General features: G+C 37.2%; 1 protein-coding gene across 50 annotated transcripts in view; it reads right to left on the bottom strand.

Moving 5' to 3' along the window:
* Nucleotides 1-17,549, bottom strand: part of LOC111865852 (myosin heavy chain, muscle) — a 97,933-nt gene that overhangs the window by 45,897 nt on the left and 34,487 nt on the right. For 19 of the 50 annotated variants that reach the window (XM_023854228.2, XM_023854224.2, XM_023854225.2 and 16 more), the window contains exons 14-18: nt 11,550-11,729; nt 9,934-10,099; nt 8,297-8,352; nt 2,220-2,307; nt 995-1,112 (exon numbers count right to left, since the gene is read on the bottom strand). In XM_023854228.2, the coding sequence (XP_023709996.1) occupies nt 995-1,112; nt 2,220-2,307; nt 8,297-8,352; nt 9,934-10,099; nt 11,550-11,729 (608 nt within the window). Of the gene's footprint in view, nt 1-253; nt 372-994; nt 1,113-2,219; nt 2,308-7,312; nt 7,366-8,296; nt 8,353-9,933; nt 10,100-11,549; nt 11,730-17,549 lie in introns of all 50 variants that reach the window. The other 31 variants (XM_023854255.2, XM_023854253.2, XM_023854238.2 and 28 more) reach the window with 3 other exon arrangements.

Genomic DNA, 17,549 nt, shown 5'->3' with positions numbered 1-17,549 from the left:
ATGCTTACTCAACTCATCTTCAGGCGTTTGCATCCAGGAAATACCAGGAAATATTCGATTATTTTGTTAGGGACTGCTTGGTCGTGAAAACATAGAATATAATTCTGAGTTTTATTTGAATTAAATAGTAACAGCCAAAAAGAGCAGGATCAGAAGGTATTTCAGATGGCCGACGCCATTTCAGAGAGTTGAGTATGAGAGTTCCGTGAACAGGGCGGGAAGAGCAATACAGAAAACTAATCTCTCTTCTTGCCTTAGTGTGTCCAATACGGTAGCTCTCAGGGTCTAGACCAACTTCTTCCAGACATTTAGCACATCCTACTTTGGGGTCAGCCTCCTTATCGATGGTGGCAGGGGCTAAAATCTTGTAACTTTAAAAAATGAAATTTTAAGTTCTGAATTCCATCCAAGTTATGTATTTAACTTTTTTTTTTAGATATCAGTGAGAACTTATTTGATAGAAATGAACAATCTTTACTATATTCATAATTACGTATAATTTCTACAAAAGACTGCTACTTCACTTTCATGAAGTATTAATATTATTTGAGATCACAGCAATTCGTGTACTTCAAGGAAATTGATTGATAGTGTTTAAAATTTCCGTGTTGTGTTATCTTCCAGGTTATGGAAAAATTGAGTTTAGCATAAGGGCATTTGCCCTACATGTTACGAATATCTGGATTTTGACTGACAGAAATAACTTAACTTTGAAATTGATGATCAAAGAAAAGGAACCTGAAAATAAGCCAATGATTATACACATATTTTAACAACTGTAACTGCTGCAGACTTTTTTCTGAAAATGTAAACATCTGTAAATCTTCAAAAGCACGTACTGACTCACACAGAAAATGGACGATTTTTATTACAAATCACATAGAATAAAGAGGAAAAGAATCATATATCCGTAACAGAGATTAACTATTAAATTTGGATATGTAGTTCCTAATTATTTCGAAATGTGTAGTCTCACTTTTTCTGAAACACTTACCGCAGCTTGAAATCGGGGTAAACCATCCTGTTGGGGAATCCCTTACGGCAGATACGTATACCTTCAAGTACACCGTTACAGGTGAGCTGGTGCATCACCAAGTGGGAGTCGATGAGACCTACAGGAGAAGAACCATTTTTTTAAAATGCAGCTACGGCGATTATTACATTAATAGAGCCACTTTTATTGAGAAAATTATCATTCGCTTTAATTAAAAAATCTTCATTTAGTTCCCACAGAACAGTATAAATAACTAAAAATAATTTCATCGACAGAAAATAAACACAAAAATTAGATTAAAATAATTAGTAATGTATAGTAAATGTATTTGTGGATTTGCCATAAATTTTATTAATTTTTCTTTCAATTTTGCATTTCTTGGCGAGTGCAGGCTGCGTATGAACCAACGTATATCTAAAGTTGCATTTCATTTTTCAAAAGTAAAATTTGTTTCTGTCAGTCAGTTTATTGAAATGTTTAATTCGGCATACTGTAGATCATTCAACACGTTTATACAATCTGCCATAAACTTTACGAATGGATATACAGAGGGGGCCTATATATATATATAAAAGTAAGTAAAAATAAAGATATCCCTGTAACAGGCCGTGAAGGCCCATAGGGTTGTGAGACGTTGAGGTCCCACATATCTAGACAATGGGCTCAAAGATGGCGGTAAGGTTGTCAGCCTTACGCGCCGCTACAAGCCGGAAGGTCGCAGATTCAAGTCCCGATGAGGTCGTTGGATTTTTTTTCAATTGACATAATCCTTCCAGCCGCACTATGGCCCTGGGGTCGACTCAGCCTCTAACAGACGTGAGTACCAGGAATATATATATGTATATATATGCAATTTAATATAATTAATCTATGGACAGTTTCAAAGTTGAAACGAAATATAATATACTGTGTTTTCCGTGATATTCCATAATAAGATGCTGCTAGTCACATGAATGCCAGAGCCACATTATCGAATGGCAAGAGAGTAACATAAAATGGTGGCTGATATGTTGTTGTTCGAGCAACGCAAGAAAATTTATATTTTCTTGGGGGGGGGGTTCTTCTGTATGATAGATAATTACGAAAATAAATTACATGTTAGAAGTCTCTGATCTTTGAAAAAAACAACAGTTATGCAAAGGCTAGACTTCGTGTTAATGTAAACATATTTAAGAACTGTGGATTTGATTTAACATCTCATCCTGTATAAACGTGCTCTACTCACCTGGCTGCTTCAACTCGTTGGGGATGATGCAACGGACGAAGTGTGGCTGGGTGCTCCTTAGTGTTGTCATCAAGTTGTTCAGCTGCTCCTGTGGTTCGAAGAGACAACACACGTGTTTCATGGGCTAATTATTTTCTCTATCCGTATTACGAGACACTGTAGTGTCAGATGTCATGTAGGCCGCACACCGGCACGCGTCAAGACATGTAACAGTCAAGACACGATGCCTGCGACATGACGCAAAGAAAGGAGCATATTTAAGGCCGCGCCATAGCTCAAGCAGTTAGTCGCTGGCTTCCCACCGCGGCGGCCAGGGTTCGATCCTGGGGTCTGGTCAAGTGGGATTTGTGGTGGACAAAGTGATGCTGGTGCAGGTTTTCTCCGAGTACTTCGGTTTCCCCTGCCAATCTTCATTCCACCAATTGCTCCACAATCACCCTCACCTATCATCTGGGGCTGGTACAATAGGCCAGAAGTGGTCGCAGTACAAGGGACTTGGTCCCACCCCGCTAGCAATAAAAAAAGAAAGGAACACAGTTGAAACGAATGAGATTATGAAAACCGCCGCACACGGGTCTGAGTCATGATGCTGACGAATCACGAATGAAGAAAGACTGCGTCTTTTGTCTCAAGTCTTGATGCTTGTCTTGACGAAGTTGGTGTGCGGCCGCCCTTAGACTTCAAAGAATAATGCATTTTTTACTTAACAGTGTGACTTATTGTTCAAATTCTAAAGGCTGCTTTCGATTTACATTGTTATCTAATCTACCAGCCGTTAATTATATCTAAGTTTATGTAAAATGGATATTGACAATACAATTGAGACATCAAGAGCTGAAAAAATCTGTAATCTTGAAGAATACTTACATACCTGTTCATCCTAGTTTCTAGTTTCATGCTTAATGAAATATATTCCGCATCGTAACAGATGGAATTATAATTTCAAAGCGTTATTAGGAAATATGGAACGTAGCAGGCATTATCTGAAGTTATAAAATATAAGGACATGTTAACTGATATGCATGCAGATCTGTCTATATTAATTAATAAGGGAAATATGTAATTTTTATTTTATCCATCTCAACTTCCTTATTTCACACGTACACACATAAAGACATCAATATCCAACGATAGGTTTGGAGTCTCAACTCACAGTACTAAACACAATTAGTATCACTCAGGATAGAATGCTTTGTTAGTTCAATATGTACAAAACGATATATCAAATATGCATCCACGTTGTTTTATTATGCACTTTTGCGTTTTTGGGCGTATTAGATATGAGAAATTGTATATGAAATTTTTAACCTTCGAGATTTAAAACACCATTGCTGACAACTCTATAAAATAAAAATATTTTAGAAGGATTACAATAAGCAAATACAGGGCGAACGTAAACTCCCTGTGTATCTTTAAAGTAAAAATAAAAACTTTTATGTCTTGACAGTTGTTTTTCTGCAGTATCATGAAGACAAAGAGTCAATTGCTTCGAAACTAATTGATGCTAAGACATATGCAACTCTTTGTCTCGATGATATTGCAAAAAAACCATTTTTGGACACCGCAGTCACCTATCCTCAAGTCCTCCTTAGTTGCAGTGGATCAGTACAACTGTATGTAAATTTTTGTCTCAGTGGCACTGCAGAGCAATATTATCCGTAAAACGACATATGTCAGAAGCTCACAGTATTTACCTCCACCTGATTTGAATATACAGATATATTAAAAGAAACTTTAAGAAAATTTACAGAAACTTTTCAGAAAATGGAATTGCCGCGTGCCCTCGCAACTTAAGTACCTGAGTGTACGAACACTCTGCGATCGAGTAAACATCTGCTTTATCCATGTAAATAAAAGTGTATTTGAAGAATGCCTTCTTCTGGGATATGGCACCGTGTAGATTTTGTGTGAACAGACGTTTCGGAGGAATGTATAGCCTCCATATTCAGGGTATAAAACTCTGCGAGGGAGAAACCAGCGCGGGCAGGTGGCCGCAGACTGAGTCACCAGTCGAAACGCTACTAAATGCATATTTGAACAATTTCAGTAGAAAGCAAGGCAACAGTTAAGTGAAATCTGGATATCTGTGAAGAAGATGGTCGGACAGCCATGCAGATAAAAGAGACAAGATATTCGTCGTGAACAATTGCTTTTCAAGTTATTTCCGCTCGAGATGAGTCACGAAGAAAACGCTTCTGTTGCAATAAAGGATCATTAAGCCGTTCAAGTAACTCGATTTCAATAGTGGGTGATCGGTTAAACATCTAATTCCTATTCATAAATCATATTAAGTAATATTTGTTACATACGTTTATAAATTTATATATAGAATTTTGTAATTGTTATTTGTAGGCATCTTTTGGTTTAAGAAAACGCTTTCCTGATGATCATAAGTATGTTGGAATCAGTGGACGTACATTCAAATATGCAGCTATAGATTCGAATATAAACTAATTAAGTTTGTTCGATTAACTGAAATGTGACAGACAAAATACTGTGTGCTTATATATAAGCAATGCGTATTTTATTATAGAGTAATAAAGTGACTAAATTAGTAGTTAAATATTCGGCTATCATGAACAACACCTTATATGAAGTACGAGAGTTCATACCCACATTCACAAAACCCCGAAAGAGAAGTCTTTTCCTGAACAAGTCTACAAGTTTTGTGTGCATTTATTTAACACCAGTTTTAATATTAAAAGGTAAAGATATCCCTGTAACAGACCGTGGAGGCCTATAGGGTAGTGACAGGTTGACGCTCACACATTTTCGAAAAATCGGCTCACAGATGGCGGCGAGGTTGTCAGCCTTACGCGCCGGCCACATTTTACCCCCCCCGGAAGATTTCTGGTACCGGGCCCACGGGCCTACACAGCTTCCTATCCAATGGGTACAGGAGGCTCTTTGACCGGGGTAAAGCGGCCGGGACGTGAAGCTGACCACTCACCTCTAACTAGTGCCGAAATAAATAAAATGTGGATCTACACATCCACTCCCCCATACGTCTCCATGGTGTAGTATTTAATTAGCTAAGCATATATACAAGTTTAAATTTTAATATTATATTTCGTTAATGTTTCTCATTCGTAATTCTTCCACTTTTTTACTTCTTCCTCTCATTTTAGAAAATTAACAGCAAAGCAACCTTTTCAGAACAAAATTATTACTTGTTATGAATTCTGTACACTTGAGGAAGCATTGTTCACGGCGAAGATATGAACATCCAGCCTCCCAGATTTGCGCCTGAAAGTAACAACAGACGTAGAGTCGGGGATCAATACAACAGCATACGGGGCGACGGCAAATGTCCCAGCCCAGCCGGCCGCACTGTCTTCAAGCCAACTATCAAACAACTACAATGCAGAGAGAATTGCTGACAGCTGTAACAATACTCTACATTGCATGAAAATGACGAGACCGCGCCATCAAGCCTTGTGTCATCAGACCGAACTATCTAATGTCGCAGTTACCGCGCTTTACCCTATAATGTAGAGGAATACAAACAGTTTATTTTGAATTTCAGAAATATGTCGTAATAATTTCGGGACTACAGCACTATATCCGTTTAATAAGTTGCCATGTCCCCACAAACAGAACTAAAGAATATTTAATCTTCGTGTGTTTTCTGTGAATACGAATTTTCTCACCCAATTTAATATAAAATCTGACTGAAAAATGGAAAGCCATACAACCTTAAATGTCATTCAACAAACATTATCCAAAACCCAACAATTACTTTTATGTCCGTCCCTCAGCTGGTAACAGAATGCAAACAGCATATTCGATTTCAGTCAAATTGGTATTGCAAATTTACGCCAGCTATTAAACAATTCTAATTTCGGTTTACCTTATATCACAGTTAACTTATCATTGTATCCGATAGTAGGCCTACTTATTTTTATGCCAGTGATTAAAATACATGTATCAGTTCAGAAAGCGTTTCACCATACCAGGTCATGAGCCTGAACTGATCAGAATACGCGAGAAAAAGTTTCGACCTATTCATACACCTTACATATTTCAAATGGATTAAATCATTTAGGCCTGTATATGTGTCAAGAGAAATCCCTGCCTACTTGTTTCACCGCTCAGGATGGAACGACTCCCTTCGGTATCGAACCCAGAACGCCTACGGTCCATCCAAAGTCATATTCACAAACTTCCGGCGACCGTCCACTACAGGTTAAAGCGAGCGGGACCTGAAGAAGACCATTGGCCTTCATCAAGTGCCAAGGTCTAGAATATATGAAGAGTTATCTCCACATTTCTGACATGGTGCACTGACAAGTATATATATTTATAAACTAGTTCTCTTCCGAAATTATCTGAAGTGATTGGAACAAATCATTTTGCCTGCAACACTAGCAGGAGAGAATATTTAAATTCTGCAAAACCTTGCAAATCATAACCCCAAATAATATAAATAATCTTAATTTTTTTTAAACATAGTAATAGTAAAATTTGAAACTGGTTTCGAAGAAGGTACGTTTCTTATTAGTGACCTGATCAAATAATATTAAAAACAACGAATGAGAATATTCTATAGGACCAAGAATCAAAGTGAATAACTGGCTTATATCTCTTTTATGAACCGAAATGACGACGGTTAACAAAATACAAATTATTCTGCGTAAAGAATGCCCTATATCGTGTTTGGAGCACGGATGAGAAACATAAAGGAACGCATCAACGTCTTCTGGCTAGTCTGGCGTGGTCACGTCATCAGAATTTTCAAATAATATTAAATCTCACTACATCACTCGGACTCTTCAGGCAGAGCTGAGTGCCTCATCTAGGGCACCTTCTCGCTGATCCCATATAAACCACAAAGACCGTTGCATTGACTACGCGAGATGTGACACGTAACATAAAACTTAACATTCAAATGCGGTTTTCTAATAATTCATATTCCAAAGGAACTTATTTTGTCACAAGAACAAAATATTAATGCGTATTTGTAAAATCCCTGACGCAGGAACTTTCTAATAAAGTCACTGCATCAGTCGATGAATTTTACAAAGAGATTTCTAGTATGGGATTGGCGTTTCTGGTGACTAGCGAGACGAACAGACCGGATCGTAACGGCGCACCTTGTAGGAGGAAGATACAGTGGCGAAACCACCACCCTTCTTGCCCCGGCCACCTATTGGAGACAACAAAAAACACAAGGCACGGATAGTGTTAACCGACATACAGAGAGATAGAGAGAAAGGCGGTTGGACAGCGGGAAGACAATGGTGAGCTGATTGTTGACACAGAGCACTGGTTAGGATCCATCCGTCAGCACATATCAAGGTACTCACCACTGCTTTCACATCGTAGTATGCGACGGATTTCGTGTTTGGTGGACCAGCACTTACGTCAACAAAACAAATTCCATGGCATTAGTCCGCAAGCGAACTATACCGACCGAGTGACCGCCGCTTGTCGGCGAAGTGAGTGACAATTTTCGCGGATAGAGGGTGTTGCGTGATCATCGCAACGAATTCCCACGGTTGTTAATTTCGATTTTCTAGACCGGAGCCGCTATTTTCCATTCAAGTAGCTCCTCAATTATCCCCGTCAACAACACAGTGTACGTAATAGATTATTCAAGAAACATTTTTTGATTGAATACATTGACAGTGAGCTGACTAGAGTTGAACGTTAGAATTAACAGAGGGAAATGGATTTATTGAAGTACATATGTCAGCTAAGAACTTCAAATTACCAATAAAACTACGCTTCAATATCTCAGAACAACATATCATGTATCGGAAGAAAATAACATAAACCAGATAGCTAAATCTTATATCGATCTGTATTCTCGAATTAATCTACTCCATTTAGTGTTTCATTTAATTCATTTATGGAAAGGAAATTATAATAACACAAATATTTCGATTTTGTAGTTAAAGTGATAGCCTGACATTTGTACTTGGCTTTGGTTCGTGTGGCTGTAGTTACACTGCTTTGACAGTAGACAGTTATGAGGAAAGGAAAGCGAGAATTCTGAGGATGGAAGGAGAAATCCGAGCAGTGTCTCGTCCTGTCCGGAGCACCGGTCACCGGCACTGGTAGGCAACAGTATTTACCCGGTACAAGGAAGATACGGTCTGGAATCCGGACCCCTTTGCCCTCTTCGCTCCTCCTAAATCAGGGCAAAGGAACGACTGTTCAACTGGCCGCACATTTAAAGAGGCTTCAGGAAAACTTACGTTATATATCAAATATATTTTGTGTAATTAAAGTTACGTAGTTGTAGTATGAAAGGCAGCAACTATAAGTCTGTAAATATAAAACATTATTCAAAATGATTATAACTGTATCAAAACGACTGTGCAACAAATACAGTGAAATAGAGGGAAAAATATTTGTTCTTATTCAATACAGATTGTTTCAAACCACATACAAACGAATAAATATGCGTTGGATGACATGGAGAAAATTAATCATATAATTAGAATTAAAAAATGTTACAAATTTAAAATACGTAACAGATTATATTTTGTAAAAATGTAGCGGAAACACTCTGAAACAAAAGAAGAATAGTTTCTTCCATGTTTGCTATTATATTGCATTGAATGTATTGAAATAAATTTGGTTATATTTGTAGCGGTTTACCAGAAAAAACAAATGATTTGCGCTGTATTCACAGGAAGAAAATAATTTTCACCATGTTGACCACAGGAAAATAACATGCAACGTCATCACCAGAAGGAAATGATTTTCATTAAGGTTAAATATAAGAAAATTGTTTCAGAAAACATGAAATATAGGCGAATGTAGCGTATTATATAAGGAATGGTTCGGTAGCAAAATGTAGCTCCTTTCATCAGAGTGAATTATGAAGTGCAGACAGCGATAATATATTAGGAGGTTAGAATAACGTGAAAGTGTAAATTGATGTTTCCTATATAGTAAAGTAGAGTAGCTGATGAAATAGACAATAATAAGGCTTCGATTTCATGTCATATGAGACGATGAATGATACTTCCTGAAATTCAGGATAAATGTGATGAGAGATTACATGTAAGTATAATAAAATTCCAGTCTTCAATCTACTTTCCTGAAACTAAAAATATTTTAGATGTTGCAGACTTGTAAATCAGTGTACAAAAGGTTAATATGTAGTAATGGAAATATATAACTTTAATAAAGAGTGTGCGGTTAGCACCGTGGATTTTAATTGCGTTATACAAACGAGATATTCTGAAATAGTCCTAACGTTAAAAATAAGTTCACAAACAGGATTTTATATAGTTGAAAAAAATAATTGTTTTCATATTAGAGAAAATTTACATATTATTGTCTCCTCTAGATTGAAACATTTCAGAGCCTATAGACACCGTCAATTTGGGTGACTTTAAGGCCAAAATGGGTGAGTTTGTGTTACGTTATTTTGAGACAACGTGACTTCATTTTGTCAGCTGTACTGTTAACTAGAACATATTAATGACCCATGCTAGCACAAAGTCACCCCATTTGACGTCATTTTTAATTTAGACTTTCAAACATGATAATATTCTTTTTTTATAAAACTTTCTACATAATTTTTGGCACTATATACCCGTTCTGGAAAAAAAATATCTAAACATTGTATTCACTAGATATTTGATTCCAAATATTGGAAAATAATAGAAATAATAGAGACTCATAGTAATTCTTTCTAAATCCAGCGGGCAATATTCCTAGCCCGATCTGAAACAACAGCCATCTATCAATAACTTACCCTTTCCACCGCCGCCACCAGCAGCTTCAGCACCGCCGGATTGTCCAGGATGGTCGGCAAAGATCTCAACCACCAACTTGTTGTTGGACTTCTTGAACTGGTCAACAACAGTGTCGTTTAGAGGATCCTTGTTCTTCTCAAGCCATCCAGTGATGTTGTAAGAAACCTGAATTGCAACAGTAAACTTTCAACAGCAAGAAACTTACATAAACATTATTGATATACGTAGTTACGATGATATAAACTTTATCATAAAATAATTTAAACTATAAAATATGATGGAACACGCAGTAGCGTAGTTGGTTGAGGCACTACGCTACAAGCCCACGAGGTAGCGTAATTGGTTGAGGCACTACGCTGCAAGCTCACGCGGTAGAGTAATTGGTTGAGGTACTACGCTGCAAGCCCACGCGGTAGATTAGTTGGTTGAGGCACTATGCTACAAGCCGTGGGTTCGTGTCCCGATGAGGTGGATTTTTTCAATTGACATAATCCTTCCAGCCGCATTATGACCCTGGGGTCGACTCAGTCTCTAACAGAAATGAGTACCAAGAATCTACCTGGGGATTAAAGGGCGGCCGGCGCGTAAGGCTCACAGCCTCACCGCAAACTGTGAGCCGATTGTCTAGAAAATTTGGCAGCTTCGACGTCTCACAATCTTATGGACCTTCACTTCCTGTCACAAGGATAACTTCACTTTTTTCTTCATCTTATAAAATTCAATTTATAGTGTCTGAATGTTCAGAGGGATGCACATTTACTAGATATGACACCGTGAATCCTGTTCCACTTACGCAGAGAAGATGACAATCACGGGAATACAGTGACATCGAACGTAGAAGCAGAACGCGGTGCACTTGAGTTATAGAAAACTGACACTTTTTTTAATATGTACGCTTAAAGATACTAATTTATTTTACCGCATTCTCCTTAAAATTTCGTGAACATTTATTCGCTTAAATTTTCTCTCTCTGCCAACATATATTCTAACATTTCTCATATCTTGAAATATGCAGTCACGCGAAAGGAAATCTAAGATATATTTTCTTCAAATAAACTTCCCTTCAACATTTGTTTCTGAGGAATATTTCCACTGAAGAAACTCGCCGCATAACCATCCAAACTCTTTTACAATTTTATTTGTATTCTATAACTATTCTATGAAAGCCAGAAGGAAAGGGACTACCATTAAAACCAACACGTAAATGAGAAAATAATATTAAAATAGATCTTAGAGAGATAGAATGGAGTGATACGGACTGGATTGATCTGGCTCAGTATTAAGACCAGCAGAGGGCTCTTGTGAACATGGTAATGAACCTTCCGGTCCCATAAAGTGGTGGGAAGTTTTCGAATCGATGCGTGACTTGCGACTTCGCAAGAAGGGCTCAGCTCCATGAGGTTAGTTACTTACACCTATCTAAGTTATACACAACCAACAGAATTTCTCGGTTACACATAAATTGATTTCCGAATTCGGTTATCTTAGGTAAAAATATTTTTGCGGAGAAAGGTGTTATGAAACTCTGATGAGAACTTAGAATTTGGGTGGATGTTATGTACCGATCTAGGCGATGTGTAAAGCTGTTTATGAAGTTTCAAAGCCATTTACTTACAGTGCCTGCATAATGGCCAATGGCAAAATGAGCAGCTTGTTGTCCTGGTTTTGGTGGCTTAGGCTTCTGGAAGTTGGGAGACTTGCCCAGATGGTTGTTCATCAGCTTTTCCTCAAAGGTCTTGTCAGTAGCCTTAGGGAACATAGACTCTTCCTCAAGGATTGACAGGATACCCATAGGCTGTAAATACAATGTATTAGTATTAACGTTGTGAAGTGACAAAGAGTTTATGTGAACCAGTATAACAATATTTATTTTTAAGCCAAATTCACATTATAATTTTACTACTACACAAATATTTTTATGCATACATAATATTTCTTCAGTTTTTAATTTTAAACTGCAATTATAGTTGAAAACAAACTTATTTTAATTTAATATTCAATTATGCAATAAAGATTAAATTTCTTTACTTTACTGAATTTACTGTTATTACGAAATCTTCTATATTCTAAGATACTACAAAGCAGCATATATGAATAAAATACATTTTTACTTTAAAATACTACTAAGTTTATGTAACGGGTAATAAGGACATGTAGCATGCCACGAATTACATAAGCATTTTGAAATTTTCATTATATATGTCATCGTTTAACCAACACGTCTACAAGCAGCATATATTTCTATGCTACTCCAAAACAGACGCAGAATCTCGGATAATTCTTCGAGGAGTCAAATAAAATATGTATTATAAGTGCACTGTAATGACCGAGTAGAAAAAATCATGGTCCAACAATAAGACAAGCAAGAAACAACCCTGAAGAAGGTAGGTTTCTCATTTGATTTACTGTTCGATTTTAAAGACGGGGCGAGATGTCCTACCGAAGCTCTGGACGACCTTAAACAGCTTATACTACGTTATATCCTAGAAAAGAGAACAATTCATAATCACCGCTGTGAACCTCATGTGGAGCATAGTGCAAACGTGTCTCTTTACTGTTGCTACTACGAAATACGTGAATGCTCCTTAACATTGTCGTCATGGAGGAAATAATACGGAAAGAATTTAAGTGGACTTGAATCCATGCACGTAACAGCAATATTAACAATTTACCGGGGCAAATTTACCGAAGAGGATCACTTTATATTTGCCATTTTTTTTAAGACGCGATGTTTGATAGAAACAGGGTGGTACGGAGAGGAAGACCGTTGAATACCGGTCATGATCCCTATACATGATTTTATTATTATCATTGTGTTTGTCCATAATGTAATTACTTGTATCTACACTGTGCTCTGTCTGTAATTGGCCTTGCGGCCGTTGACTCGGCACATACATAATAAAGAATTTAATTGAATTATCATCATCATTATGGAAACTGTAAATATTTTATATGTGTAAATAATTGCACTACAAACAAGGGCGTCATTTTTCGTAATTTAGAATAAAATATTTACTCGCCGTATTAGAAGTAAAAAAAATCTTATTAAAAGTGGTGTCAAATGTAAGCAGATGATTATGAATTTTTTACATATTTAGTATTATTAAAATATATATTTAACATTAGGTATTACAACAATTGTGAATATACGAATTGTTCGGATAATGCATCTGTACTTAGCTAGAACTAATGCAGCTACTGCCTACATCTACAATCCTAAGTTTGTTTAGAAATTGTAGGTCTGGAAACACTTACCGTTTGGTAACGCTGACTGCTGACTTTCGGCCGCAGAGATACTTATATATACTTACAAGTACATAATACGTATAGGTATGTAACGAACTATGTAGATATTAGCACATAAAGAAACGGACAAAACACACTGCAGTTGAAAGTTAAGAAATATAAACAAATAGGTATATTTGTTGGAACCAAAATTACGTCATATCACATTATTATAAATATCTTGTGTTACAAACGTCATATGTGTGAAACAATTTATTGAATGTCTGCTTATTTACACGATACGTCATATATTAACTACTTCATGTTTCAGCCCCTCTTTCTGGCCATCATCAGGTATATGCAAGTTTTGTTACATTCACATTTTCCTCTGGGCTCCTAGTTCTACGCATATCGCCACATCTCCCGAATACGGCAATTAGAGGCACAATATATATTAATATTTTAATATTAACCCGTTAATATTTTAACTTTAACTTTGATAATGTAATACTACGCTGTACTCACCTCTAACTAGTGTCGAGGTCAAGAAAATGTGGATCTATACATCTACTCCCCCATACGCCTTCATGGCGCAGTGCTTAATTAGTTAAGCATAGGTACAACTTTACCTTTTACCTTAATAATACGCGATATTGTAGTTGGTTGGATATCCGAGGTCATTCGATTTTTTAACTGATCTAATCCTTCCAGCTGCGTTATATCCTTGGGATATCAGCACCTGGAATCTTCCTGGGGGTAAAGGGCGACCGACGCTTAAGACTGACCTCACCGCCATATGTGAGCCAATTGCTTGGAAAAAATGTGGGAACCTCGACATCTCACAACCCTATTGGCCTATTGGATAGGTTTACCATTCAGTTTATGAAAAATATACATGATATAAAACATAAAATCTGAAAATAAACAATCCAGTTTTTGTAAACACTGGCCAATGTAAGGAGCACAGTAAGATCAGAGAAAAAGTTGAATACTCCTGATAATGGCTAAAACGTAGCCGAAACATGTAGTAGTTAATACATGACGTGCAGAGGTGACAGAGCAATAATAGATTCTTGATATATCTTTTATCTCTGGTAAGTGAATCAACTATATTTGAGTTTACAAAAATGTATCAGGTAATTTTATAACAAAGTGAAACTGATATGACAAGGCATCTCGGTTCCATGATAATATGGGAGTGTAGCAGGAACGAGAAACTGCGAGTTATATTAGATCAATAGCGCGTTCTTTAAAGAACCCCGAATGGAGTTGCCAGCCAGAGAATTTGCCACATACATTCGCTACAACATTTTTGGATAGGAACGTTTAGTATGTTACGTGGACGTACTACGGAACTACTTCATAACACAGCTGTGAAATACTGTCCGCAGTTAACAAATAAATTACTGCTTTACTTGATTCATTCCGGTCCGTCACACTAGTAAACTACATTACAGAATAATTGTTACACCGTCCGGTGTGATTCAATTTGTAGATATTTATTGCCTTTACAAGTCAGCTGACTCTCTTCAGAAGGCATGAAATCAACATGTTCAGGAATTACTATTATATAGTATATAATACGTACTTAGAAGATTTTATATAAAATTTATTTGCGATTATTTTGATTAAAATCTTATGAATGTTTAATATCTAAGATCTTGAACCGATATGGTCTGTGTCCTTGTGCTTCTTCTGTTAAAACGGAATATTGGGGTGTTATTTGAGTCCTCAGAGGTCCTCGCAGTGATCCCCCCCCTCTTTAAGTTTGTCATGGTTCTGTACCATTGTGATGTCTGGTTGTTTCCTTTTTGCTGTGTTTTGAAGCAAAATGTATTTAATACTGCATGTATGTGTAACTGAAAGGGTAAAAAATTGTCTGTTACTTTCTTGTACCATGTGACGCCATAAAGATTGGTAGAAGTTTACCAACTTTTCGGAAGAACGTGTTTACCCCGTCTCATACCCTGAAAATGGAGACAGCATGTCACACCGAGAATATTGTAAACTTCTACCAGACTACACTGAATCATATTACAGAAGGTATAAATCTACGAACTCCATTCAAATCTTCAATTTCTACTGGTCTGAGGAAGGCATTAAATAATCCATGGTTCATGAAGATTAGAATCATAATCGTTAGCATTGTATAGTAGCATTATTAGCGACGTCCGCCAGAAAAGAAGGCAACAATATGCTACAAAGTCAATCAATATTACTACTACTTGCATACATTTCGCGAAATTTAAAAAATAATTAGTGAGTAGCTGAAATACTGCTAATGGCGAGTGCGGAAGGTTTTGAAGACTTTTATCTTCTAAGATGTAACGCCGTGTATCCCGTTGAAACGACTTTTAACGGACTACAAGTCGTTATATCGCAGAATATAGAATTCTTCATAACCACCGGTATGAGATCCTCAAATCATACTAAAATGAATTCGATTGTGGTACCTTTTCAATGAGGTTTATGGTGGGCTGAAGGTCCATACCGAAATCTATGAAGACCCATTCAATTCCTTCTCTCTCGTATTCCTCTTGCTCGAGCACAAACATGTGGTGATTGAAAAACTGCTGCAATTTCTCGTTTGTGAAATTGATACACAGCTGGTTAAAGCCATTCATCTGGGCCGCGTTACACAAGGAAGCGATGGAACACACAGACAACTTCAGATGAGGAACACAGGGACGTCACGTCACACACAAGAAGGAGGTTCACTGACAAGTAACCCAAGGCTATTCATCGTTATAGTAGGTTGTTAGGAACCATGCCAAATATTGTCAGTAATAAAGTCGCAATCATTATAACATAATCATAAAGACAAGTAACAGACAAACAAACAAACATATAAATTTCCCACCAAGACCTGTTATATATAATTAAAAAGAAAATGCCTTTGATATTGAAGTAATACAGTGCACATTACTATAAATAATACTACTATAACAGCCTTAATTTTGAATAGGTCTAATTTAGTTCTCAGAAATTTTAATAACCCAAATACGCCCATTTATTTAAAACACAGTCAAATGAGTAAATGAATAAATAAACTATAGCATCATTATTCAAATTAAGAATTAAACAAAAAAAAAAGAATTATAAATCTATGAAATATTTAACATATAGATACTGTTTGAAATAATAAGGTACAGCTATCCCTGTAACTGGCCGTGGAGGCCCATAGGGTTGTGAGATGTTGAGGCTCCCACATTTTCTAGACAATCGGCTCACAGATGGCGGTGAGGTTGTCAGCCTTACCCGCCGGCCGCCATTTACCCCCAGGAATATTCCTGGTACTCATTTCTGTTAGAGGCTGAGTCGACTCCAGGGCCATAGTGCGGCTGGAAGGATTAGGTAAATTGAAAAATATCCACCTCATCGGGATTGGATCCCGCGTCCTTCCGGGTTGTAGGATCGTGCCTCAACCAACTACGCTACCGCATGCCCGTTTAAAATAATATTTTACGTTAAAAATATTTTCCTCATTTGTCTTAGTTTATGGTAGCAGAATATGTGCACGTACATTTGTCTGTAGCCAATATAACAAACCCCTGACACACGAGATATCCGCCTGAAGTCTAGAAACAGGCGGCAATATCCCAAATGCTGACGTACACGCATCAGAAATGACGAGACATTCTGAAAGAACATCACAACCACAAAGCAAAACCAACGAAACAGAGCTACACACACATTTTAATAATTCACACAGACATTGATTTTACCTGCCTCCATGGAGTGGGCGGCGGCTAGGGGCCCATTCCTTTTCTGTACCGCCACCACTCAAAAACAAGTTAATTCAACACAGCAATAAAAACAAAACTATCAGAGATTAGCAAAAGACAGAGTGTGTTCACTGATATGCTTACAGCTACTACCAGAATCGTTAAACCGAAGTATCGTCGTGCTAAAAGACTTCGGCTCTATCCTGATAATTATCATTTCACTGATGTTAATCTATGATTAGGGAGTGGTACGACAGCCCAGTTTGAGAGGGCCTCCGGCTAACTTTACCCTACTATATTCTGAAACGAAGGATATTCGTCAGTGCATTTCGAGAACAAAGAGCGAAGTTCTTGAAGATACAATACACTGTTATAATTGTTTTCTGTTATTAATACCTTACTATTTCAGTGAAATGTAATTAATCTACATAAAAAATCATACTTTGGGTCAAGTTTGAAAATAATATTTTAAGTTAGAGGGCTTTCAATCATATCCAAGGTTTTATATTTTTAAATTCGTTTAGTGGAGTGTGGATTCCAACTGGGTCCACTCGTCACGGCGGCCACTGATTGGCCTATTATAGCCTGCCCCGGGTGATTATGATGATTGAGAATTTGGTGGAATGAAGGTTGGCAGGGGAAACCGAAGTACTCGGAGAAAACCC

This window comes from Cryptotermes secundus, unplaced genomic scaffold, assembly GCF_002891405.2.
Source record: "Cryptotermes secundus unplaced genomic scaffold, Csec_1.0 scaffold1385, whole genome shotgun sequence".
NCBI classification, from domain to species: Eukaryota; Metazoa; Arthropoda; class Insecta; order Blattodea; family Kalotermitidae; genus Cryptotermes; species Cryptotermes secundus.
This window is presented reverse-complemented; position numbering and strand designations above follow the sequence as displayed.